The sequence below is a fragment of the Chelonoidis abingdonii genome, chromosome 1 (genome assembly GCF_003597395.2).
Source record: "Chelonoidis abingdonii isolate Lonesome George chromosome 1, CheloAbing_2.0, whole genome shotgun sequence".
In the NCBI taxonomy this organism is placed as follows: domain Eukaryota; kingdom Metazoa; phylum Chordata; order Testudines; family Testudinidae; genus Chelonoidis; species Chelonoidis abingdonii.
Window position 1 is genome coordinate 77,435,713 of NC_133769.1, and position 27,521 is coordinate 77,463,233.

A 27,521-nucleotide genomic window follows, 5' to 3' on the forward strand; every position below is an offset into this window, starting at 1 on the left:
AGACGAAATGCCAAAGCATTTGAAAAAAATCTTCAGGCTATGAACAGAGTCCACAGCACAGTGCTGTGTGACAAGTGTAACGGAAAGCCAAAGAATCAAATGGACGCTCATGGAGGGAGGGAGGGGGGACTGAGGACTCCAGCTATCCCACAGTCCCCTCAGTCTCCAAAAAGCATTTGCATTCTTGGCTGAGCACCCAATGCCTGTAGGGTCAAACACGTTGTCCAGTGTGGTTCAGGGTATATCTCGTCAATTTACCCCCTCCCCCCCCGTGAAAGAAAAGGGAAAAAAATCATTTCTTGGCTTTTCTCAATGTCACCATATGTCTACTGCATGCTGTTGGTAGATGTGGTGCTGCGGCACTTAACAGCAGCATCCTCTCCTCTCCCTTCCCCGGTGGCAGACGGTACAGTGCAGAATGACTGATAGCCGTCCTCATCATCATCCCGTGAGTGCTCCTGGGGAGACTGCGGGAACTATGGGATAGCTACGGGATAGCTACCCACAGTGCAACGCTCCAGAAATCGACGCTAGCCTCGGTACATGGACACACACCGCCGAATTATTGTGCTTTGTGTGGCCGCATGCACTCGACTTTATACAATCTGTTTTACAAAACCGGTTTATGTAAAATCGGAATAATCCCGTAGTGTAGACATACCCCCCCACACAACATTTCTTGCTGGTGAGAAAAAGCAACTGATGTTTCACCCCTAAGATTTCCTGAGCAGGGTGAGCAAACGTGTGTGGGGAAAACAGAATCTATCTCCTGCACTTCTCAGAACCAGTGGGACCTGGGGGAGCCAGAGGACTTCAGGGTACTAGGGAGTTGGGTTGCTGGGATGTCTTGCTGTGAAAGAGAGCATGGAAGGGGGACATGTGTATGGCTGTTGGGAGGAGAGAGCTTGGAGAAAGAGTTGTTGGGGCCAGTGGTAGGGACTGGAGGATTGTTAGGGGTGCGGGGTCCCTGGATCAGCTACCCTCACTCTGCCCCAGCCTCTTCCCATTAGCCTCCTCAGTTCTGTCCTCTTCCTGTTCCTGGCCCCAACTGTCCCATCAGCCCCCTATTCTGTCTCATGCCCCTCCCTTTCAGATGCTGTCTCCGCCTCCCAAGAGGCACACCAGCAAGGGGGATCAAAAACAAAGTGGAGGCAGAAAGGCTACCTGAAAACAGCACCACAATCCCTCGCACCCCCACCCCCAGTGCCTAGGAAAAGGAATTGTAGGTGTCTGTTAGTGAATGTGAGAGATGTGAAAGAGTGAGATCTCAGCAGAGATGTGGGTTTGTGGGACAGGGCTTTCAAATCCAAAACTCCAGAATGTCGTGAAGGGGTGAAGAATCCATGCGTTGTTTACTTACTAATTTACATAATTCAGTAACTTTCCTGTCCTTAGTACACATTAGTAATGTTTTACTTGAATCCTGTGTCTCTTATCTAGTTTGAATTCAAGTAGCTAACACAGTAAAATACTTCAATGAAAGCAGATGAATTTTCTGAGATTTTGCTGCATCACAATATATTGTTAGTCCTATTTTCTGAGAATGTTCAAGGGAGCAAAAATGAGGGTATTTGTATGGGTACAAAAGAGGACTCAAGGAGTTGTTATAGACAGTGTCCAAATGGAGGATGTATGACTGGGTGACTCAGTCAGGGGTGGGATATAGAGCTTGTCAACTTCAGGTTGTTGTTTCGTATCTAACATGGGCTTGTAATGAGCATATGCCTAGAACTGATCTGACACGTCTGACTTTACAGGAGTTTCTTCTGACTTACACTGATGTAAGCAAGATCAGAATCAGGTCTCTCAAGCCTTCACTGTTTGAAGGCTGTTTGGTGGCCTTTACATAACTAATGAGTAAGGCTACATTTATGTCGTGGAGGTCATGAAAGTCATGGGATCTGTGACTTCCAGAGACCTCCGTGACTTTTTCTGCTTCAGCCCCTGGGGCCATGGGATTGGAGCTGGCAGCCAGTGGGGCCTGGCAGGGCAAACCATGGATGACAGCCTCTTCAGGATCCCCCTGCAGGATTCCAGTGACAGGTAACAGCCTCCTGAGGGTCCCTTTGCAGGGTTCCCGCAACAGGCAACAGACTCCTTAGGGGGGCCGTCCTCAGGGTTCCAGCGACTTTGGTCGATAATCTCACTATTGCCCACCACAAATCTGACAAATGATTGGTAGACTTCTTGTTTTTGAAAATACAATAGCAACACGTTCTCAGACTGCATGCTTTTTAAAAATTCCTTTTCATTGTTGTTTATAACATAGCTAGACTATGATTACCATATTGTGCTAAAATATTAGATTTTTTCTGCATACAATCAATTTTTAAAACCTAAACCAAACTCTTATTTAGTTAAAATTCTAATTTTAGGGTAGGCTAATCCTCAAATTGTGAATAAAGTCCTCAATAATATAAAATGACTGAAAGATGGATTTAATAGTTCTTTTTGTTTAACTCTAAGCTGTGAATCAAAAGAAGATACAGTACTGAATTTAAAATCCCTTTCTTTGATTGATACCTCTTTACATGGCTTTTCAGTTTAAGATGTTTAAGCTGGAATTTATCTGCTGAAGTGAAATGTAATTGTAATTGTATTTGTAAATAAAATGATTTTGTCTTCATACTGCAGAGTACAGACAGCTCAAATGTATCTGTAATTGCTCAGAACAAGAAGTGCTTTGACAATGACATTGTTTGCTCAAAGAGTGTTTTGATCTCTGTTGGAGACACTGAGATTTATTTTAGTGAACCTTCTGACAAACAGGTTAGTTATTCTCTTTCCTTGTTTGGATGACCCTTTAAGGTTCATGTCTGAAACACACAAATTTAATTTATTAAACTGAGTCTCATTCAATCTAAAGTATCAAAAACCTCCAAGCTTGATGTAGCTTGTGTCCCCATGAAAATTCTGTTTCTTCACTGCTTTTCCAAGCCCCCTTTCCCTTTCCTCTTCCATACCCATATTGGTCCCACTGGGAAGAATGCTTGGCTGCTGCTCCTCCAATGGAACCAAGGAGTTTTTGAATTAGTTTGTTTCTGTCCATGTGTTTTTGTGATGGAAGGCAGCATCTGAGCCAAAATCACTACAAATAAAATAAAAATTCTTAAAACAAAACAGCTGAGGCAATGCTCCCTAGTTGCTCAATAACACGCTAGGGTTAAGCTATACTTTAAAATACTCCTTAGGCTAGTTATTAGTTGGCTCTATCTCTTGGTTGTATGTGTTATAGAATTGCTGTTGTAGATCTTTCACAAATATCCATTTCTGACAGAGGACCTCAAGGGGATGGGAAAACCCCCCAACATATCAGCTTTGGAAAGCTGGATATTATACAGTGGTACACTTTCCAGAACAGGAAATTACAATCCTGTGGGACAAGAAGACAACGATACATGTCAAAGTTGGACCTCGGTGGAAGGTGCACCAAATTGTAAACTTGATATTGTATACAATGTATCTTATATTGCAAAAAGTTCATTCATACTGAAAGAAATACAGTGTGGGGTGGAAATATGGGGAGGCCCTTGGAATTCAGTGTATTAACATTTAATCTTTGGGCACTTTTGAAACCTGGTTTAGATCACAAAACAAAAGTGGATCCAAAGCAGAATATTGGCTATAAACTCCTTGAATTTGGATTTTTTCATCCCAGATATGAATCTCATGGCTGAGGTCATTATGAGGTCACAAGTTCTATGACTTTGGTGGTCTCACTCTTGGTTTATATTTGTCAATAAAACCTTGACGCAGTTTAGCAGAATTCAGCCCAATACATTCTGCTAAGAATCTCAGCTGGTATGTTGCAGGTTAAGTAACAGCAACATTTACAGCAACATATAAGAAATTGAATGCTGGCTGCCTACGCTATTCCTGGATCAAGCTAGCACTGTCATTCTTTAACTCTCATAAGCAATAATAAAATGAAATTATCTTAAACTGAGAAAAATAAATACAGGCCAAATTGTGATTTCATTAGGAGTTCTTGTGGAATAAGTTACTATTTGGCATAAGCAAGTGTGTCAGAATCTAGCTTTAAACGAGTAACAGGTACTCGTACAGTCTGAGGTTTACACTAAATATTGAAATCAATATATTTGCTTGTCTTCTAATCGTAGGAGTGTTACATTGGTAACGCTGCTTTCAGTCAGGTTATTTTAGTAATTCAAAGATGTTTCAGGTAGTAACACGAAGCATACGAAGGCTGCCTTGGCGGGGTGAGGGGGCAAATGGGGCAATTTGCCCCAGGCCCCCACAAGAATATAGTATTTTATAGTATTGCAACTTTTCTTTATGAAAGGGGCCCCCAAAATTGCTTTGCCCCAGGCCCCCTGAATCCTCTGGGCAGCACTGAAAAATACTGTCAAGCATACTCAGATGCTTTCAGTGCTCCAAATGCAACTGTTGATTTCTGTGGAATAATCATTATTGTCTTTGTTTTTAATTGACATCCCTGGTAATACATTCCACTGCTCTCCTGTGACATTCAGGTGTTAGTGTGACCCAAATTAAGGTGAGAAGAGATTGAGATGATACAGTTGTAGAAGAGTCAGCTCAGTTTATTACATATTCACATTTTGGGATTAAAATAAACATGGGCAAACAACCCAGCCAGGGAAAAGGATCTAGGAAAGAAATAGGAGACACTCTCTGAATACCTACCAAGCTGTTCTCTCAGGATATGTTTAAACTGCAGAGTTGTGACTTCTCCACATATAGACAAACCAGATCCAGTTATCTCAAGTAACAATAGCAGTGAATTTGCCGCAGTACATGCTGTACAAGCCCACCCAGTTTCCTGGGTATGTACTTAAGTAGCTAGCCCATTGCTGCCTATGCAGTGCTATTCTTCTATTGTTGTTCAGGCTAGCTAGGCACATGTTGCAGTCACACCTCTGACTGCAGTGTAGACATACCCTCAGTTTCAACCATGAATGCACATGCTCAGAAAGGGGTTCTGAAGGGCTCCCTCAGTGAGAGGAGTTATAGTGCCCATACAAGGACACCAACACATGACACACTTCTCCCCCTCACACACACCTTTCTCAGAGACTTCAGCTCAACCAAGAAAGGGCCTGCAGTAGTAGGACCTAAAGAAACAACAATTTATTAGAATGAACCCAAGCACTCTGGGAGTCTGAATGTCCATCACCTTGATTGTACTATTGAACAGAAAAAATAAGTTCTCTTCTTTATATATTCATTGCTAGTGCATGCCCAATATTAAGAGTGCTACAGGTGACTGGCTTGTGCATGACTGTTGATATGAATGCCCTCGCTATTCTAACTTGGATATAGGCAGAAGGTCTTCATGATAATTAGTCAGGCTCCAATCAGGGGTGGCCCCAGTCCCCAACACGCCAAGCGCGTGCTTGGGGCGGCATGCCATGGCGGGCGCTCTGCCGGTTGCTGGGAGGGCAGCAGGCAGGGCTCTGGTAGACCTCCCACCGGTGTGCCTGCGGTGGGTCCGCTGGTCCTACGGCTTTAGTGGAGGTCCACCGGAGCCACGGGACCAGCGACTGGCAGAGGACCCCCCGCGGCATGCTGCCGTGCTTAGGGTGGTGAAATGTTTAGAGCCGCCCCTGGCTCCAATGGTATGAGGTAATGTACCGGAACTTTTGGCTTTTGACTTGGGAGTTTTGAAGAGACCCTAGTCCCTTTATTCAGTGAGAAATTAAAGATACGTTCTTGGAAGCAAAAAATAGAATAAAAAATGAAAATATAATGTTCTGCTTTTAAAACCTTTAGTTTGGAGCTCTAAATATATTGACACTTCAAATATTGTCAAAGTGTGGGTCAGGGTTATAATCACCCTGTAAACTTGATATTAAGGCAACATTACTTTAGTTTCCTCTCCCTTAAAACTTTAAAAAGTAAAACCAAAAATGTTTGACCACTGTGAGTAATCAAACTATAATTACAAACCAATCAAAAGATGTTTAAAAAATTTCAATTTATGTTTTAGGGTAAATTAGCAGGTTTGTGTGGAAATTTTGATAAATACACTTCAAATGATCTGACTACATCAAATAACATGGAAGTGAGAAATGCCCAGGTTTTTGGAGAGAGTTGGGCAATGGGACAGGTAAGTAACATATTTGTTCACCAACTTAGAAATAAACAGCATGAAAAGTTAATTATTGTATAAAAGAACATGTAAACACTGAGAGTGCTGACATTTTCCAAATTGCCAGTCAAATCAATGCATGGGAGGAACATTTGGATACTTACAGAAGAAACTTTGTCTATAAACTTTATATGTGGTATAAAGATACCCATGTATCTCAGTAAGTAGATGATGTTGAGTTTAAGTGAAAAACCAAGCCAAATAATTTTGGGAATTTTTTTTAGGAAACAAAATAATTGTTTTACAACAGAGTCCTGATGCATGCTATAGTAATATCAATTATAATATTAGTATATAGGAAAAACTAGAATCTGCAAAGTTCACATCTAGATCTGAACTTCCCCAAATTTGGGATGTATTGAATCTAGTATTTTGGACTTGGGTCCAACTTTAAGAAAATCTCTTGTTATTTCTTCTCTCATGTTAGGGGCCTCGGTTGAAGCAAGCATATTCTGGCTGTGAGAACTGTCATCTGCAAATCTTAGAATTTTCCTGAATGCAAATGATAGCAGGACAGACTATTTCCACAATGTTGGGCTAGACATCTTGACTCTCTGTGTACTGTACCTTGAATGGCCTATGAAATCAGATTCAAGTTCACTCAGTGATTTTTAAAATGTGGTTTATAAACAAAGATTAATCTAGCAAAGAAGATGAGATCAAATGATGGTTGCTGGTAAAAGGGGCTGGGGTACAGGGAGCATCAGTCACTGGTTCTCTACAAGTCTATTTGGTTGTCTGAAATTTCGTACATAACTAGCATTGCCTGGTATAGTTAGAAAAACCTTATTAAGAGGTCATCTCCCTGCTAAAGCAGAATTGTTCCTGAGAGCAATTTTCTAGTATTTTGTCCAGACTAGTTTTAAATTCTCAAGTGATGGAACTTCCATCATTATTTCACAGCCCAATATATTTCCCCAAAGGGAAATTTCCCCAAATTTTCCCTTTCTTAATTTTCTTCAATTACTACTTTGTTATAAAGCTGCGTGTAACTGAAATAATTTCTTTCCCTCCTTTGTATTAATGCCCCCAACATTTGTAGACTGATATCATGTCTCTGCTTAGCCAGCCTGTGCATACTTTACTCTCTCTAATCTTTCCTCACAAGGAAACCACTCTAGTCTCCCTCATTATCCTTTCACTTTGTCAATATGTTTCTGGTAATGTGGTGACCATAACTGAACATGAGACTCTCTGTGCAGCTGCATCAGATCATCAGAAAAGAGATCATAACATTCTGCTCCATGACGTGGTGCCTTTGCTTACACAGCCCAGCTTGCTCTGGCTATTTTTGGAGCTGCATACTGTTGCAAAATCATGTCTAATTTCCTGTCTGTGATCAGCACTAGATCTCTTTCACCATTGCTGCTTCCCAGATTTTTCTTTCCCACCCTGGGTACATATGTTGGATGAACTTGCATTCAGCAAGTTGAATGCCCTTTTGTTAAACTTTCCTGCCCACTCGTTTTTCATTTTGAAGGAGGAGATTCAAAAAGGGAGTTGAGTATCTCTGTCATTTTTGAGTTATCATGATGATCTTTGGCGCTTTGTTTTTTAAGAGTTAATCTGTTCCTATTGCTGCTTCTTCATTTGAATACATAGGGCTAAATCATCCCTAGTGTGATGCCATTTAAAGTCAATGACAAAACACCAGGGATGGATTTGCCCCATGATGTTCTGTTTGTGATATTATAATTGGTTGCTCTGGAAACGATTACACTGTGTCACAAATAAAAAAAATTGTCTTCATGTATGGAGCATGAAGCAGAAATATCTGACTTCTTAAAAACAAAAAGCAAAGTTATTTTTCATGCAAATGTTTTCAATTATAAAACACAAGAAAGGAGGGGGGAAACATATTTGCTGTTTAACATTGCTTTCTCTCTTCCCTGGCAATGGGAGTTTTGCTATATCCCAAAAGTAAGTCTCTTGTAAAACAATCAAACAAACAAAAATAAAAATCAAGAACAAAAACATAGTTCATATAAATAGTTTAAACTCATTTTGTGTTTTTTTTTTAAGTGTAAAAGCCCAAATGAAACCATAAAGCCATGTGAGGTGCATCAGAGCAAGTTCCCCTATGCCAAAAGGGAATGCTCAATTTTGTACAGTGATGTTTTTGCTCCTTGTCGAAATGTGGTAAGTTTATACTTTATTAACTATTCAAAGATGAACATATTGATTCTGAATCTCTGATAGCAAAATATTCAAGAGTCAGTAATTAATTCCTTGTTACACTACAACTGGAAGACATTGACTCAGCCCCCTGTGCTGTAAAGATCTCTGGGTGGGTGATCTCCTGTGCTTGTACAAATTTCCTTGCAAGATTGGAGCCAAAGTCTGGATCGTAAAGCTATAGGACAGTTGATGGGATTTTCAGTATTATTAAATGTCATGGACATGACCTTCTTTCAGATAACGGAAAGTTTTGGGTTACCAGTTTGGAAAATCGAGTTTTTACTGTATTAGTGTATTTGTATGTTGTTAACTAAGTTTAAGACTATTCACATGCATCAAGGGATTCTGAAAATTTGATAGCCACAAGCATTAAATACACGAAATGAGAAGTTGGAGACGTGAATAGCTTTTATCTCAGGTGGCTGTTTCTGTCATTTGTCCTGCTCAATCTGTATATGAGGATGTTGGGGGAGAGAGTGAGAAGATTTGGATGTCAGAGCCATGATAACATAATTGACTGGTAACTAACCTTTTTATCAAATGTGTGGCCAATGTCTTGGCTTTGTTGGTACCTGGCTAATAGGGACTTGGATTACAGCAAGTTGTCTAAGGCTCAATCCAGACAAGGTGGAGATAGTGCAGATAGCTTGAGGAAAGTGTGACAAGGGAAGTCTCTGAACCCCATTAATAAGGGTGTTTGCTGAGCCTTTATCAAATAGTTTGTAATCTGCATATCTGTCTGGATTTCTGATTGTATCTTCCTACTCAGGTGCCTTCAGTTACCAAAAGGGCCTTTTCACAGCTAGTTCATGCTGTTGCAGTTTATTGCTGTTGGTGTCTGAACTAGATAGATTAAGGCTAGCTCGAGTATATCTACACATGCAGGTATGCTGGAACAATTTGTATAGTGGAGGTACTGAGATCCATTGAACCAAACTGTAAATCCTGTAAATGATGGAAACCACTTCAAGGCAAGGGGGTATGCCCCTAGTTCCAGCACCTTCATACACATGCTGCGATTACACCCCTTAATTGCAGCATAGGCATTGGTGCTTGCCACAGTTCTTTATGACTTCTAGACATAACGAATGGTATCTCTGGATGGCCTATCAGAAATGGAATCTCTTGACTTTCAGGGCATGGTGTAAGGACTACCAATTTGGTCAGAAATTTGCCTGGTGAAGCAGTTACAGTGTTATATATAGTTTAACTATGGAATGAGTAGATTTACTGATAGTGACATTAGCCAATATTTTAGGCATTTTTTGAGCATCAGCCTGTGATGAATATATTTTCAAAAGATAAAATAGAAATAGACATGGAATCTTCAGAAGGTAAATTTTTTTCTCCAAAAACAAACGAAAACTTAAGAATTCAGTTTTTTGTTATGCACTCACTTTTCTCTATTTTACCAGTGTTTGGGATCATTTTCCAACAATGGCACTTAAATTGCATTGGCAAAATTATGTTCACAAGAATTTACCTCACGTGCTAAACATGAAGTTGCATATCCAATTGTGTATTTACACACGTACACATATCTTTGGTGTGCAACACATTTTGCAAGTGCAAGTACATTCCAGGTGTATATACCACTTAGACCTCATTGTTTGAAAATTTGGCTCAAGATGTCTTCGTAGTTTTCAGTAAAGCAGCCATTCTGAGTTATTGATTGTGATACAATTTCTGTAGACCTAAAATGCATTACCAATGATTGATCTAAAACTACTAAACTAAGCTCCCCACTGTTTAATATTTCCAGCTTTTAGAATTGCAGTAAGAATTTTTATGATGATTTAAGCTTGCCTCAGCCTGAGAAAGGGTTATTTTATAATTCAAGTTGCAAAAATAGTGCAATAGTTTTTCTTTTTAAGTTTTAGAGTTCTGAACGGCATGGGGAAGCAAAAGAATGTGTGGGCTAATGCAAATCTGGGGAGATATAAGACAAATGAGAGAGAAAATCTTGAAAACACAGAAATATTTTACTTTTATTTAAATGACAATAGCTCCAGAAATTCAGTCACTTTTTCTCAGACATGCTATTTCTTGCCAGAAAATGACACTGATTTTTTTTTTAAGTAAAGTAAATCGACTTGTAAAATTGCTCAGCAAGGTCTTCCTTTCATATTATCACTGCCCTGGTCTTGATATTGTTAGTGTAAAACTACAGATATTGCACTAGATGGCAGTATTTGCCTTATAAAAATAGAAAATCACGAACTTTGGCTAAATGTTGTAACCACGCAAATGTTCATAATCACTAAATAGAAAGAGTGTTGGCAGGTGTACTGCATGAACTTTATGATATACACTTTAAGTTTTCTAGATAAGCAACATTGTTTAGGGCAACTTGAAAGTTGTTCAGTGTTCTTCATCAAGACTTGAACACACTATTGGGGGCCTGCAGCTGTACAGTGCTGCTATAGTTGGGAAACACACTGTGTGCAATGGCAGACCTCCCTATGAAGACAATGGCGTTATTGTGTGTGCATGATTGTGCACAGGGAGTGTGGGGATGCTACTCCTAGATCAGTCAGTTCTAGCCTATGTGGACAAACCTAGTTATACCTATGTTAAAAGATAAAGTAACGTACCCAGGCATTAGAAAATGTTCAGATTTCTATGACAGACTTTGAGGGTTGAATTCTGCTGTCTTTCTAAACACAGAATTCCATTTGAAACTGGTGGGAGTTTTGGTGCAAAGTGATGGCAAGGTGGGGCCCAGATGTTCAATTGCTTTTTTTCCCCTTCACTTTTCAGATTGATGTGACTTCATTTGTCAAAAATTGCCATACAGACACATGTAATTGTAATCTTGGTGGGGACTGTGAGTGTTTGTGTACAAGCATTGCAGCTTATGCTTACAAATGCTGCCAGCAGGGTGCAGCAATTCATTGGAGATCTCCCTCTGTCTGTCGTAAGTACATGATTGATTGTGTCCCTGGAAACCACAATAAAGAAACACTGGATTATCTGACCTTTTAATGATTGATTTCTGTTGACACATAAGGAAAAAGAAAGATTAAAGTTCTCATTGACAATACAAACGATCGGAAGTTGGACAGAATAAGCTATAATATATATGTACTTTGCTCTAAATTTTTCATGCAGTCCATGCATTAACAAGTTAGTCATTTAGAACTGAATTTACAGCCCTCTATAAGGAAACGGGCTATGATCACAATATTTTTGTATAGGTCCATCAATAGCTATGAGCCAGGATGGGCAGGGATGTGTTCCTAGCCTCTGTCTGCCAGGTGCTGGGAATAAGTGACAGGCAGGGCCAAATTAACTCTCCTGTGGGGCCAGGGCTATTAGATTTTGTGGGGCCTCCATATACAAGTCTTTTTTCTAATTTAAAACAAAACAATCACAATTGTGGCATCGAGGCTAGTAACACTATACTAAACTTGCCTTTTAATTAACATAAAGCCATTTTGTGGTTACATTTCAGTTTTAAAACATGTAGACTATAGTTAAGTTAATTCAAAATAGCATATTTGTTATCTTAGAACAGTTGCTACATTGGTTTCTTTCTGGGAGGGAGTTTGGGTGCAGGAGGGGGCTCCAGGCTGGGGCAGGGTGTTGGAGTGCAGGAAGAGTGAGAGATGTGAGCTCTGGGAGGGAGTTCGGTGCAGGAGGGGATTCTGACCTGGGGCAGGGAGTTGGGTTGCAGGAGGAGGTATGGAGTCTGGGAGGGAGTTTGATGCAGGAGGGGATTCTGACCTGGTGCGGGGGGTTGGGGCACAGGAGGGGATGTGAGGTGTAGGCTCCGGGCAAGAGGTGTTTACCACAGGCGGCTCCCAGCTGAATGCACAGCAGGGCTCAGGCAGGCTGCTTGCATGCCGTAGCCCCATGCCACTCCTGGAAGCGGCCGGCTGCTGGTACATCTCTCATGTGTCTCCACACGCTGTCCCTACCTGCAAGTGCTGCCCCCACAGCTCCCACTGGCCAGGAACCAGCCAAAGGGAGCTCCGGGGATGATGCTGGGGGTGGGGGCAGCTTGTGGAGACACATGAGAGACGTGCCAGCAGCTGGCTGGTTCTGGGAGCAGCATGGGGCCATGGCATGCAGGCAGTCTGCCTGAGCCCTGCTGCGCCGCTGGACTTGTAGTGGCCCAGAGATTGCAGTCGACTTTGCAGAGGCTCCAGGATCAACCAGTGATCTTGATCGATGGGTTGGTGATCACTGAATTGTATATAATTATGGATTTATTTTTGCGGGACCCCCCCCTTAGCTCGAGGCCCTGGGCTGTAGCCCCTGCGTTAATCCAGCCTTGGTGACAGTGGATGGATCACTTGATGATTACCTGTTCTGTTCATTCCCTCTAGGACACCTGGTATTGGCCACTGTCGGAAGACAGGGTACTGGGCTAAATGAACCTTTGGTCTGACCCAGTATGGCTGTTCTTATGTACACCTTTGTCCTTTAAAGTAGCCTCCATATTAGAGTATGGTACTTTCAAACTCTCATTGTGAGTTTGCCATCAGATTTGACATATTTTACATCTAACTTCACTATGAAAAAAGTGTTCTTCAATGGACTACTCAGTAATGGGTATTTGGTGCTTTAAAACAGCAGTGCTGACTCTTCTAACAGAACACAGATGAGTGTCTATTAATGATATCCTATGGAAATAGATCCACTAATTGAAACACATTAAGGAAAACAAAACTTTCTTTGATCAAAGTGAATTACCATGCTGTGACCTTGATTTACAGTGTCTCAGGGTTGTTGACAGATATGAATTTTATTGATGGCATTTAATGATGTTATCTATTTTGTTCCCTTGCAGCTTATAACTGTGAATATTACAACCAAGGTACGTAGTATTTATGTAAAGATAAATATTTCTCTATTGGATGCATCCTCATCTCTCAAAATAGCTTGATGAGCACATTTATCATTATAATCCACACTGTTTCTTGCCATACCATACAACCCTCTATATGCTAGAAGGAACCTTATTTTGAAACAATAGTTTAAATATGGTTACCCTCTCAATTAGTTTTGTGCAGGATTTAGCTGCTGTTATGCCCAGGGCTTGGGCATGATCTTTTAAAACAAATTTTAAAAATGTTTTTCAAACCTTGCTTTCTCTAGTATAGCCAAGATCTGTATGTATGTAGGAGGCCAAATTCTTCCCAAGTCAGTATGGCTTGATATTTCTCTGGTTAGTGGAAGTTAATGGTTTTTCAATATTTCTGTTCCATGAACATGTGAGATGCCTTGAACTATGCACCAGCAGCTCAGCTAGTTAGCAAACTGACACCTGAGGGATTTCCAAGGGTATTGAGACAATGATTACATGGATACAGGCCTCACAGTGATTAGCTAAACCACTTGTGTCTGTCATCTGGGATGTAATTTAAGACATTCTGCTGTAAAAACACAGCCCTCCATCATCTAAGCAAAGGAAAATCTCTGTTAGCTGTAGTGGTCCTAGAGGTTGTCTTCTTTCTAGGCCTCTAGGCCCTCCAGTTGGATTGCATAGTAACAAACTCTTGAGTACATTAGACATTCTCAACCATTAGAAGGCAGCAGACACATGTTAGCCAGAAATATTGCATGTCCTTTTCAATATATGCCCTTCCATGCTAATATCATAATGTAATTGTACTGCTCTCTTGTAATCTGATCCCTTATTCTGAGGCAGGCTTTTTCCCTGTGTCGCCAGCCTGGACTAGAGGCAGACTGTAACATTTCACTGGAAACAAGCGTGTGTGTGTGTGTGTGTGTGTGTGTGTGTGTGTACGTACTTGCCATGGTCTTTTAATCAGAAAAGTGTTAGTCAGGCTGAGTTCAAAGTAGCTTGTGCCTATATAATATTTGCAAGGGCTCACACCAGATTTATAGATGAACCTAAAAATCTTCCCCTCCGCTACACTTTACTCCATTATGAAAGATATCTAACAATATTTTCTCTCTACCTGTCCCATCTATTTCATGGGACTTCTCCCATATGAAAGCCATGAAAACTTTTTTTGACGTAAACAGAGAAGCATATTAGTTAGTCTCTAAGATGCCACAAGAACTCCTCATTGTTTTTGCATACTATTAAGAGATTCAAACTACTGACACATTGGTGTACAAGCTGTGTGGTTTGATGTTGTTATATATACTTATTACCATTTTAACCTTCACTGCAGTGAACTGCCTTTGTGGACAGTGAAATTATAATTGTTTCTTACAAAATGAATAGTATCACTATATATTGCATCTCTAATGATACTGTATTAAAATGAATCTAAAAAGATAATTGATTCAGTGTGAATTATAGCAAAACTGGAGATCTGAGCTTGTTAAAAGCTTTCTGAATAGTTGGGGCTTATCAGTTTACTTCATATTAATATTAATAGGATAACAGATATTTTCTGTGAAAATATCATAGTCTTGGTACTTTCAAGAATGGCTGCTTAAAATTACAGAAATATTCATAACAAACTTCACCTTCATGACTTCATCTCTTAGAACTGCATGGCATGCTTCTTGGATCCTGGAACCAAGACATTACACAAAAATTGAAATCTTGGCTAGATCCAATGATATCAGTGCATAATGTGTGTCATTACCCAGAATACCATCTGAACTGTTGAACAGCTGAGTCACCTCAACTCTCCAACCAGAGATGCCTTTTACACTGCTTCACTGTGAGAGCAACCACTCTTGGTCTGCTCATACACAGCCTCCAGCATGTAAATTACTCCCAGTTATACTGTATGAGTGCTATAGCCAGCCACTCTGCAGAGCAACACCAGCAAATTCCCAGTCCTGGATTTCCCCACCAAAATCTGTGTCTTGTACTGCCCAGCCCTCTCTTGGATCACACAAGCTCATATGATATGCACAAATCCTGGTATCTCCAGTGGAGTTTCCCAAAGACACGGGTGTTGGTAAAATAATAAAACAAGTTTATTAACTACACAAAGGTAGATGTTAAGTGTTTAGAGGTAATGAGACATAAAAGTCAGAATTGGTTACAAGAAAACAAAAGTAAACACACAGTGACTCACTGAGGGGAGTGGGCAGCTCACGCCTGTTTTGGCAGCAGGACCCAGCAGGGTCCATCCCCTAGAGGGGACCATGGAACGCAGTGCCAACCGGAGCTCCTCCTCCTCCCTCCCCCTGGCCAGGGCCTCTTGTTTCCACAGGCTTCAAGAGTTTAAAATACGCAGGAATGTGGCCAGGCCAGGGCAGCAGCGCGGAGAGCACTCAGGGTGTCTCCAGTGCTCAGGGAGGGGAGGAGGTGAAGAGCGGCAGGCTGCTGCCAGGGCAGGGTGAAGCTTTGAGTTTGCCAGTTATGTCTTTTCAAGCAATTATGCACTTGCAGGTTTCCAGGCCAGGCTCAGTTAGTGTCTCTCATGGAGGCTTCTCTGCACTGGTTCCCTACCCAGTCGCTGATGCTCCCCCATAAGCCCCACGCAGACCTGCACCCAGCTATAATGTCTGGCAGTCACAGCTTGCTCCACATGTGGCTCCGCACACAGTTCCTGTCTCCAGCTTCTTGCCATCTCCCTGCTTGCCATGCAGCTGCTGCTCTGGCAGCTTCTCTGGTTTGCCATGCGACTGCCACTCGCCACACAGAGCCCAGCCATCACCTGTGTCAGAACCTTCTTCTTACCTGACCAGGGGAAAGGGATACGCAGTAGGGAAGGGGGTTAGTGGGAGTTGTAGTGGCCTCCTTAGCAGATCCATCACACTAGATTATGGCTAGAGCTCTTGTGTTCTTCACAAACATGAAATAACACAAAATAAAATGAAAAATAACATATAAAACAAGAACACTCACCTGGCAGCAGCTGCTCCTATCCCATGGGTAGGGCCCTACTAAATTCACAGCTGTGAAAAATGTGTCATGGATTGTGATATCTGGTCTTTTGTGTCCTTTTACCCTAATAAGGTAAAAATATACAAAAGTGCACAGCTTTTCTCAAACTGAGGGTCCCAACCCAAAAGGGGATCACGAGGCTATTGCCACCCTTACTTTTGTGCTGCTGCCAGCAGCACTTCTTTCAAAGCTGGGCATCTGGCTAGTAGCTGCTGCTCTCTGGCCACCCAGCTCTGAAGGCAGTGCAGAAGTATGGCTTGCAATACCATGACCCTCCTACAATAGCCTTGTGACCCCCTTTTTGGGTCAGGACCCTCAGTTTGAGAAACACTGAGTCTTAAGGGCTTTACGTGTTTATATTTTGCAATACCATGAAATTTAAGATTTAAAAAATGCTATGACCGTGACATTTACAAAAATGGACCTTGAATTTGGTAGGGCCCTACTCATGGGGATGGGACTGGCTGCTTGTCCAGCAAACTGATGCACACAATCTCAGAACAGCTCAGGTTTGGCCTGGCTGCCCTTCCCTTCTGATGGAGGGAGGTGCACAGGCAGGACAAGTCTGAGTGAGTGATGCTGTGACCTGTTACTATTTTTTGGCCTGAGTGGCTAGCCAAAAATTCAGGGTCTTGCAGGCTATTCCAGTTATGAGGAGAAATTGATGATGCAGTCTGGTACCTTTGAGATAATTATCTGTGTGTAAATATGACACCTTCAGTTCACCACCAAGAGTGGGGATATATAGAGGAGGAAATTTCATGAAGAACAAACCTGAGCTACTTACTAGTGAGGGTAGTTATTGAATATATCCATACTTGTCTTTCTTGCATCTCGTTGCGTCTGACAAAGTGGGTATTCACCCACAAAAGCTTATGCTCCACTACTTCTGTTAGTCTATAAGGTACCACAGGACTTTTTGTCGCTTTTTACTTGTTTAGAGTGTTTGTATTCTGGACAGGGAGTGAACTGGGGTGAGGGACTGTTGTGTCTCTTGCATAAGGTATATCTACACTGCAGCTGGGAACATGTTTCCAAGATCAAGTAGACAGACATATGCTAGCTCTGCTGAAAACAGCAGTGTTGCTGGGGGTAGCACACAGCACAGGCTAGCTGTCTGAGTACAAACCCATCCAGTCCCCAGGTACGTGGCCAGCTAGCTCAAGCTGACACTTGTGCTATGCCCAACTATGCTGCTATTTTTAGTGTGCTAGCTATATCTATTTACTTGCACTGGAAAGCACCCTCCCATCTGCAAGGTAGATGCAAAAGCTTAGATGCTGCCTTGGCCTGAGATTACATTGAGGCACATGGCCCCATTCTAAGTGAACTGCTTTTAATGGTTCCTGGGTTTTCTTTGTGAACAATTCCAAGTGTGGGGAAATAACTGATGGCAATATATGCCACCAATCATTGGTGGTAAGTAGCTGAGGTTTTGCTTTTTTATATAGGTAAATCATTAGATTTTTTCCTGTTGATTTTGTTTGTTTGGTGTTTGTTTCACTAGGCCTTGGAGAAGGACCATATATTTTGGCAAGTTATGGACAGAATGATACTGTTATAGGAGCTAACATTACCAGCAGAAAGCTGTTTCCTTTGCCTAGAATCAGTACATATGAAAATGTGGGATTTAGTTTTATGATAACTCCCGGCCTTTTCAAAGATAAAGACTTATGTAAGTATACTCAATATTACAGTAATGACAAAGACTAGTTTTAGAACTACACCTCTAGCCTGATATAATGCAACCATATATAACATGAATTCAGATATAATGCAGTAAAGCAGTGCTCTGGGGGGCAGGGCTGTGCACTCCGACGGATCAAAGCAAGTTTGATATAACGCAGTTTCACCTATAACGCAGTAAGATTTTTTGGCTCCTGAGGACAGCATAATATCGAGGTAGAGGTGTATATATATCAGTTACTCTGTTACTTATTTCTATGTGTATTAGTTATCTAAAGTATGGTACAGTGGTTTTTTTTTTCAGTTTGTCGTTCATGGAATGGAACAAATGAGAATGGACTAGCCAGTTGCAAAACTGATTTTTACTTACAGTTTCAAGAAGAAATATAGTGCATTTAAAATACACTCTTGGAAAAATTTACTTAAGGCTTTAATGCTAAATTTTGCAAGAACATATTTTAGAAATGCAGCAAGGTCCAAATGAGTGTTTTTGTAAGGGAAATTTAAGCATCGTGTGCAACTAGAAATAGAATTGGTTTGCATGGGTGAATATGAAACATTAGATATTAAAAATGTTTACCAAAAATGTTTGTGTAATAAACCAACCACCTATGCTACACTTATTAATATATATCTTCTTCCTATTTCTGTTCGTTCACACTGTGTAAATAATTTTTAACGCTTTCTCTTTCATTCAAACAGTGACCTATGTTTATATATAAAAATATTTTTCCTTCTTTCAATCCTTTATATATCCTGCACCAGTGAATTCAGTGGGAGATTTCCCATTGACATCAGTGGATGCAGGGCTCCCATCTATCACAGTCTGTGAAACCAGTATCTCCAAAAGGGTCGTCTCTGTCTTGAGATTTCAAATCATGTTTAAGAGAAATTGAGATATATTGGCAAGGGAGAAAATAAGTTTTTGGATGACATTTGAAAATAAATGGAAAGGTAATGAAGTAGAAGGATAAATGAAGTCTAATGAAATTCTCCAGCAGATATAAAATAGTACAGGTAAAATGTTGAGGTGACTGAAAGCTGAAGTAAATCCATGTAATATATGGACATTTTTCAAATTACTGTTAGGGATGAGATGATAATTGGATGAAGTATGGAAGCTGCATATTTTTACCCATGTTATTTGAACCAAGCCTTTTTTGAGCTTCTCAAATGTTCAGAGAAGTGATTTCTTCACTTTTGATCTGTCCAGGACCAGAACAAGAAGTGATTAAATACAACTTTCCTGTCGGCACTTCCGGCTGTGACAGGATGTCTCAGGAGAGAAGACTTTGTTCTCACAAAATGTGTACCCTGATTTTTGCAGCCAAAAGAAGTTTGGACAAACTATGCTTTCATAACTAGAGCTGATGGGAAATTTTCTGGTAAAACTAAAAAAAATGCCAATTCAGTATAGGGTGACCAGATGAGAGACATGAAATATTGGGACATGGGGGGATGAGGGAGTCGCCAAAGGAGCAAAAAAAAAAAAAAAATAGCCACCTGGGCATAGGAAAAATTGGTGGGGGCTGAGCATCCACCAGCAGCTCCCTGCCCTGCCCCACACCACACCAGCTCACCTCCGCCTCCCCTGAGCAGGCTGCCCCATCCTGCTTCTCCCCACTCCCTCCCAGCACTTGTGCAGCCATATAATGGATTCGCACAAGCTTGGGAGGGAGGGGAAGGAAGAGGAATGCAGCGTGCTTGGGGAAGAGGCGGGGCCAGGGTGGGGATTTGGGGAGGGATCCAATGGGGCAGGAAGGGGGCGGAGTCAGGGCAGGCCAGGGCTGAGTTGGGGTCAAGAACCCCCTCTGCCTGTGCGCTGGAGTCAGGACGTGGGACAAACAAGTAAATATCGGGACAATCCCAATAAAATCAGGACGTCTGGTCACCCTAATTCGGTAGAATGAAGGGTTTAGCTGAATATAGCACAGATTTGATGAAATTTGTATCAAAACGCAGCAGAGCACCAGGACTATCTGTCTCTCTGCCTCTCCCCTAGCTCCAGGGATGGGCCACACCCCTCAGGCTATCAGACCTGGTAGCTAGGTGGAGGGAGGCAGTGACCAGGCTCTCAAACTTTCTGGCAGCTGGCTAGAAGGCTCTTTTCCTGGAGGGCAGAAAAATCCTGTTTAGGTTTTCCCAAAACGAAAATGTTCTTGAAATCCCATTTCGTGAAAACTTTCATGTTTTTTAATGTCTCATCTCATTTTGGGACAAAACTTTTTCTCAAAAAGGAATTTCCTTTTTTCAGTCAGCTCTATATCTAGCTGAATTTTCAGATTTTTATATGAACTGCTGTTGCTATTGCTATTTTCTACAGAAAAATGGGACAATTTTTGTGAAGAGCAATAGTTTTTACATAAACTACTTAATAGCTAATGTGTAGTCCATAGCCTCTGGTTTTCTGGTGCGATAACCTACTCTTGATTGCTTTGTATTTTGTTTGCAACAGCTCTGTCTCTTGTTTCCCTTGAGTCTGCTGAAAGACCAAACTACTTCCTGTATGTCCATGACAATGAAACTGTTACTTTGGAACAGTGGGCAGCAAGTTCTTCATTTCGTAGAAGAGCTACATTCTTTCACCACCAAGGTCTCTGGATTCCAGATTATAGCGCATTTGAACTTCACAACAAGAAAGGCTTTTTCATTATACTGACAGCTTCTGGCATTAAAGTGTCAAAGTATGATGATTCAGAAGAATTCAAACGTACAAGTAGCTTTAGCATTGAAGGTAAGTTGTACATGATCCCAAAGGATACTGTACAATTCTGTTCTAGTTGTCTGAAGAGGGGTACACATGAGTGCATCGTCTTCATCAACAGTAGCAAATATTTGTACTGATTTCCTCTATTTGTTTTTTTATTTATTCCCCTCTCTGTCCAGATATTATTGATTTCCTGTTTTTTAGGCCATGAATATTGCCTTGACAGCTTAATTCACAGTCAAATTGATAATTTTTTTTATAGGGCTGTTGATTAATTGCAGTTAACTCATGTGATTAACTCAAAAAAAATTACAATTAAAAAAATTAATCACCATCCCACTGTTAAACAATAGAATCCCATTTGAAATTTATTAAATATTTGTGGATGTTTTTCTACATTTTCAAATATATTGACTTTAGTTATAACACAGAATACAAAGTGTTTAGTGCTCACTTTTAATTGCTTGACAGCCCTATTTTTTTTTATTTGGAAATGAATTTGGTATGTTATAACAAGCAGATAAAAGTTCATATATTGTTTAGTCAGCTATAGGTATTTTTTCTGTTTGCTGGGTGAGGCAGTAGTGTTGTTCCTGAAATCAACAGCACATTTGAGTATATGTCCTTTTTTCTTTAATACTCCAATATTTTTGAACTTTCTAGGACTCCTTGGTTTAAATACTCACTTATAAAAACACTATTATTCATTTGGAAGTTTTGGGGAGTCTGTACTTCATTTCTACTATCAAATTGCTATTACTGTAATATACATCATAGAAAAGACTGTCAATCTATAAATACCATGCTTTCCTTCATTCTCAGATCTCCATGCGTCAGTGCCTTATAGGAGGATGTGTGAATGGCGATATGAACCTTGTGCTAGCCCCTGTTTTAAAACATGTAGTGATCCTGAAGGAGTAGCATGTAAATTTCTTCCACCGTAAGTCCAAGTAAACTATATTTCTCCAATATAATACGATTATATAGAATGTATACACTATCATTTTTAATAATATATTATATACTAATCTTTACCAACAAAAAGTTCACTTCAGTGGAGTTATAACAGGGTTGAATTGGCCTCTTGTGTCTTGTAAAATCAAGTGTGTACATGCCCCTTAGATGATTTTACATGATATATGTTTATGTTTATATGGTGGGTAATGGTCCATCAGCATGAATATGGAATGACTCCTTGTCAGTCTCCTGCTGGCTGCATCAGGATTTCAGATGTGTGTGTGTGTGTGTGTGGGTGTGTGTAAGCTAATGAAGGGGTCTCAGGATTCTCTGTGTGGCAGGGTCAAAAAAAGGAACCTTAAAAACTGTCATTTTGTCAAACTGAACTAAGATATTGTAGATTTGCAATTTTTTTCTAATGTGATTTTTTTGGGGGTTTTATTAAAGGGTTGAAGGATGCTTACCATATTGTCCTAAAAATATGATCCTTGATGAGGTGACACTTAAATGTGTTTATCCAGAAGACTGTAAGTACTTTCTGCAGTTACCAGTAAAGTTTTTTATTATATAATTTATTTAGTGCTCATGATCAGAGTGATAGGTTGGATTCCCGCCCGTCCGAGATGCCACCTGATGTACTGGGGTTTCACTGAGCCTTTCCTGCTCCACCAGCCTGGATTTCCTCTCCCTATTTTGCTGAATTAGGCTCTCCTGCCTTTTGCAGCACACGCACAGAGTTAGGGCCACACCCAGCTGCAGACACAGACTGAAGTCCGCTCTGTGTGAGAGGACTCACCCAGCACTAACGTGCACACCCATTTTGGGAGATAAGCCCAAAATAATACTGTCTTGCACTGTCTAGAAAGATCCGCACAGTGCAAGCTCTTAAAAATTCACCCTCTCCCTCAATGTGGAGAGAGATGTGCACAGCTTCTTGCCCTCCCAGATGTGAATTGCACAAACTGGGTTATGCTATAAACAAGAAATAAGTTTATTAACTACAGAAATTAAATTTTAAGTGGTTATAAGGGATAGCAAACAAATTAAATCAGATTACCTTTGTAAATAAACAAAAACCGCAAATTGAGCTTAACACACCAGATAGGTAAGATATTAATTAGCATAGTCTCACTCTGAGTGACAACCAGGCTGTCAGATTCTTAAGACACAAGTTGCCTTGGCTTTCCCAGGTTCTCATACACAGGCTAAAAATCCTTCTAGCCTGGGACCATCACTTCCCACAGTTCAGTCTTTGTTCATCAGGTGTTTCCAAGTGTGGTGTTGTTGGGAGAGTGAGGTCCCCCCCAATGTCATTTCCCCCCTTTTATGTCTTCTCCCCACTTGCTGGAAGCTCTTTTGCTGTGACAAATATTTCCCATTGTGTAGAGCTGTCTCTGAGAGGTTTCTGTTGTACACAGTTCCTGTGGTAATCCTAGTGCTTGTGTGCATTTCCTCAATAAGCCATTAACATTGTTTGGCCTTTTTACTGTCATACCTGAAAGGCTGCTTGTGGGTGTTTTCAACCTCAGGACATGTTTCAGCAACACATACATAGCCTAGCTTCACAAATGACAATAGCACATACAGTCCTATGAGATATTACTGTCTAGCAGATCAAGACTTCTCGAATGACACCTCACAAGGCATACTTCATATAAGTCATATCCTAATTACATGACAGTTAGGAATATTGGGGTGTCAGGCTGTAACAACTAGATTGAAAACCTAGAAAATCAAGCCCATATACAGAGAGAGGGAGAAGAGGAGGGATATGCATGCTGTACATGCAGTGACTGCACAAGTTTTTTTATGCTTCCTGCAAAAGTGCTACCTCCTTCGCCCTGGCCTCCCTGTTACGTGCATCACTCCACTCCAGTCCATCCAGAATACAGCTGCTAAAATCATCCTCCACATCTGACTATGTTGAACACACATTCAGTTTCTCTTTGGTCGCTTCCATTGTATTAAATTGAAATGTCTTGTCCTTGTTAAAGGCTCAGCACAACTCTACCCCAGTTATACATTGATCCTGTGTTTTTACCATGACCTCTTGTTACCTCACTGCCAACCTCCCTGCATCTTTGGCTACATTTTTTGAGGGGAGGGGGAATTTAAATAGCCCAGTGTCCTGGATGCTTAACTGCTGGCATGTGGCTATTACATCATTCCTTTATTTGTGGATAATGCGGTGATTAAGCATTATAGTTATTTTTCTTCCATTTTAAAAGTCTCAGTATTTTGTATTTTTAAACTAGTTATGTGATGTTTAATAATTACTAATACAAAGTAATCTATTATAGTGCATTACTATCCAAAAATAGAAAAGAAAACTGTATTTTCTTAATCCCAGGTCCCATATAGTCTACTATTCTGTGTTTGCAGAATTTGCTACAGAATTCACTCCTTGCTGCAGAATTGTGCTCCAGAATAAAAGCTTTAAATTGCCGTACAATAAAAAACCTAGCTTTTTGGTTTGTGAAGAAAACCTTACAAATGTGAGTAGTGTGCAACTAATGTTGAGTTGTCCACTAGAGTCTGCCGATATCCTGAACCGATGCCTTCTGGGGCATACTGTGGTTATCTTTTTAGGGAATTTAAGCTGTCTAAGAATAGGCTGGTTTATATTTAGATTGGTACCCAGTGACTGATAGATGTTGCTGTTTTGCTCTTTCTTTAATACAGAATAACAGTGAAATATACGTTTTCTTTCCAGGCATACCTGTGACACCTACAGAGCTGGCAGCTGGAACAAAAACCCAGAGGACAAGGCCCACTGCATTAATCTCTCCTACAATTGTTACTACAGAGAGATTTCCGCAGCTGCCTCCTGTATTTGTCACTGCAGAAGCTGAAGCTGAGCCTCGTCATACAATTGTAACTACCAAAATAACCACAAAGATAGACACAACTTTAAGAGGAGCAAACACTACAGCAGAAACTCTGTCAGACTTTCATTCACTGGCATCACCTCATACAACTACTTATTTAACTTATTCATTACCCGTTTCAAGTACAATGCAGTCTTCCAAAGTAACCCACAGCACAGCAAGCCTGTCTGTACGCCCCAAGCCCGTATCTTCAACAGATTTTCCAGCTACTCTTCAGACATCAGCAGCCACATTAAAAACATCCCCGACTACAAGTCTGACAGTGTTTATAACCTCACCCATTACAACTATGGCAGTTCCATCAACACCTGCTTTTACTCTGCTAACTGCAAGTCCTGTTCCTAGATATTCTACATTACCAATGCCCACTTCCTTAGTGGTAACACCATTTTCACTTGAAATAAGAACTGTATCCTCTTCCACAGCATTAGCAAGTTTATCCCCTGGACCAGCCTTTGTCGCTACTGAAGTACCTACAAGGATCTGGGGAACCAGAAGACCTTCCACAAGTCATTCACAACTGCGAAAAACATCCACAGAATTTCCTTCATCTGCTTCATTAACTGGAAAAACATCTTTTTCAAGTCCCACATTCTTTACAAGCTCACAGTTAACATTAACTACATCTACTTCACCATTATCTACTATGACTGAAAGAACCAGGACTACTATGGTTCAACCTGTAGTTCACCCAGCTTCTGTTTATGCCCCAACTTCAACTGTTTTTCAAACTCCCATGGCTACTTCTAGATTTACTAGTTTTGAAACTAGTCCTCCTCAGTTAATCACAGCTTCATACTTGGAGGCAACTCAAGCCGCCTCTCAAACTACTTCATCATCTTTAAGAACAACCAGTTCTTTAACTAGAACTTCAGTACCTACATTTTTATCTTCAATGGACATTTCAGTTACTCCCTCCAAACATATAGTTCCATTAAGAACAGACACCATTTCCACTATTTCACCTATAATGACTGAAACTTCATCTCCAGTTGCTTCCCAAATCCCTACAACCATGAGAACAATGTGGTCTTCTTTGAGTCCCCTTGTAACACACACAATGTCTACATTAATGCCTCCTTTAATTACATCCCCCAAGCCCAAAGCAACGAGAGAGGTCACAGTTGTCTCAAAGAGTCTCTTCTTAGGACCTTCTACTACTTCAGTATCTCTTCTACCTACTCCTCAAATCTCTGAGGTATCTGTAACAAGTGCAATTTCAACAGAAAGTAAATATGCACTACACACTGATGCATTTCCAATATCGACTCTTTCTAAAAGATTGACTGCTTCCATTAGTTCTGCAGCCTTCCCTTTCAGTACACCTGTATTTCCCATAAATGCCACACTAGCTACTTATCAAATGGCAAGAACCACTTCAAAAATAACAGAGTACCCTATCAGTCCACATTCAGAATTCAAAACTGCCTCTGTGGTACGAAGTACAGATACTTCTCTAACTTCTAGAGAACTATCAGGAGCTATATTGTCTTTTACCAGTCCATCCACATTACTTACAATGTTGTTGTCATCATCAAGACCATCTGTTTCACAAGCCTCTGCCATGACATCCCATACAACAAGTTCTTCAGTGATTCCCACAGTAAACAGGACATCTGCTTTGATATCAAATGTAACTCTTACCCAATCACCCATTGTATCCATGGGTACACAAGAAACCTCAAGAAGCCCACATACAGAACTGGCAACCTCTCCCTCGGGTATTTCTACATTAAATTTAGGCACAAATATTTACATAAGTCCTTCAGCAGTGCCTAAAACGTCATTTGCACTACCACATTTATTAACTTCTAAAACTCCTAAAGTCACTTTGGAAAGCTATTCCAGTATATTCACTACTACATCTTCACCCTCTTCTGAGACCTCCCATGTATCTACTGTATCATTAGGAATGAATATATCATCATCAAGTCCTTCCACAGAATATGAAACAAGAACTTTTGTACCCACTGAAATAGTCACTCACTCCACAGTGCCATCGGCAGCACTGACCATGAGCACAGCTTTGAGTACTACATCCTTAGTGCCAACTTATGTCACTATGAAAACATCAGTTAGTCCTTCAATAAGTTTATTAGTTACTCCTGCCACCACCATAGCCTCTAGTGTTACTGCAAAAACCACTGAATCTTCTGTTACTCATATTGAGCTTTACACAGCCTCTAGTTCAGTGCCAATTCCTGCTATCTCTAAAACACCTATGTATCCTTCACCTAAGACTTCACTGACATCTGCACCTTCCCCAGTTTCACTGAGTACTAAAGAAATGCTAAAAACTATAGTCATGAAAACAACTGGTGCCATCACTGCATTCTCAGAGCTGAAGATTACACCTTCTGCAGCTTCAGAACTTAAATATGCAACCTCCATTGGGAGAACTGCAGACACTGGAGAAAGTAGTCAGACTTCACATGTACAAAGAAATATTACTGAGACAAAGTCTACAACTACTGAGAAATCTTCACTGCTACACTCAACGTTCTTTTCTGTTCAGACTACTTCCTTGCCCAGTCAGAGCAGGATAACTTCAGGAAAATCTGTCTCTATTTCTGAAGTCACAGGTATACCGCTATCAGATTGGTCCAGAATTCCACAACAAAGAACAATCAAACCTTTCTATAGTCTAACAGAACCAGAGCAAGTGGGGATTGGAGAATCGCAGAGTACCACTGTAACAACTTCATCTCATTTCAGTTATGCAAAGGTGCTGTCTTCTACTACAGAACCTGTGGAAACACAAACTTCACTGACAGACACAGACATGATGATGACAGTTACAGCTGACCATGCTTCATATGGCACAATGATACATACACTGATGTCATCTTCCTCAGATTGTATGGTATGATCAATTTTATCTGCCAACTGTATACTCTATGTATATTGCTTTTTAATCTGCTTTTTCTCTACCAACTGGGATGGGAGAGATTTTAAATTGGATAAAATATCCTTCATTTTTCTCTCTCTGTTTTGCCTTTATATTGGCTCTTTCTTTTTCTTTGAAGATTGCCTGCACCTCCACGCTCACAAATTGGCTGAAACACTCTAGAAAACTTTGGCCATTGGAGCTGTGTGCACCTACTGAGACATGGAGTTCTTTGAAATTATTTCCTGCAGAGATGGGCA

General features: G+C 40.7%; 1 protein-coding gene across 1 annotated transcript in view; it reads left to right on the top strand.

Annotated features, from left to right (window-relative positions):
- The window catches only part of OTOGL (otogelin like), a 134,403-nt gene that overhangs the window by 57,452 nt on the left and 49,430 nt on the right, over positions 1-27,521 (top strand). Inside the window, exons 25-35 of the mRNA XM_032806323.2 lie at positions 2,635-2,769; positions 3,278-3,424; positions 5,969-6,088; positions 8,153-8,269; positions 11,069-11,225; positions 13,104-13,130; positions 17,644-17,811; positions 20,278-20,556; positions 21,352-21,469; positions 21,934-22,013; positions 24,200-27,237. Coding sequence (XP_032662214.2) covers positions 2,635-2,769; positions 3,278-3,424; positions 5,969-6,088; positions 8,153-8,269; positions 11,069-11,225; positions 13,104-13,130; positions 17,644-17,811; positions 20,278-20,556; positions 21,352-21,469; positions 21,934-22,013; positions 24,200-27,237 — 4,386 coding nt within the window. The remainder of the gene's footprint in view (positions 1-2,634; positions 2,770-3,277; positions 3,425-5,968; positions 6,089-8,152; positions 8,270-11,068; positions 11,226-13,103; positions 13,131-17,643; positions 17,812-20,277; positions 20,557-21,351; positions 21,470-21,933; positions 22,014-24,199; positions 27,238-27,521) is intronic.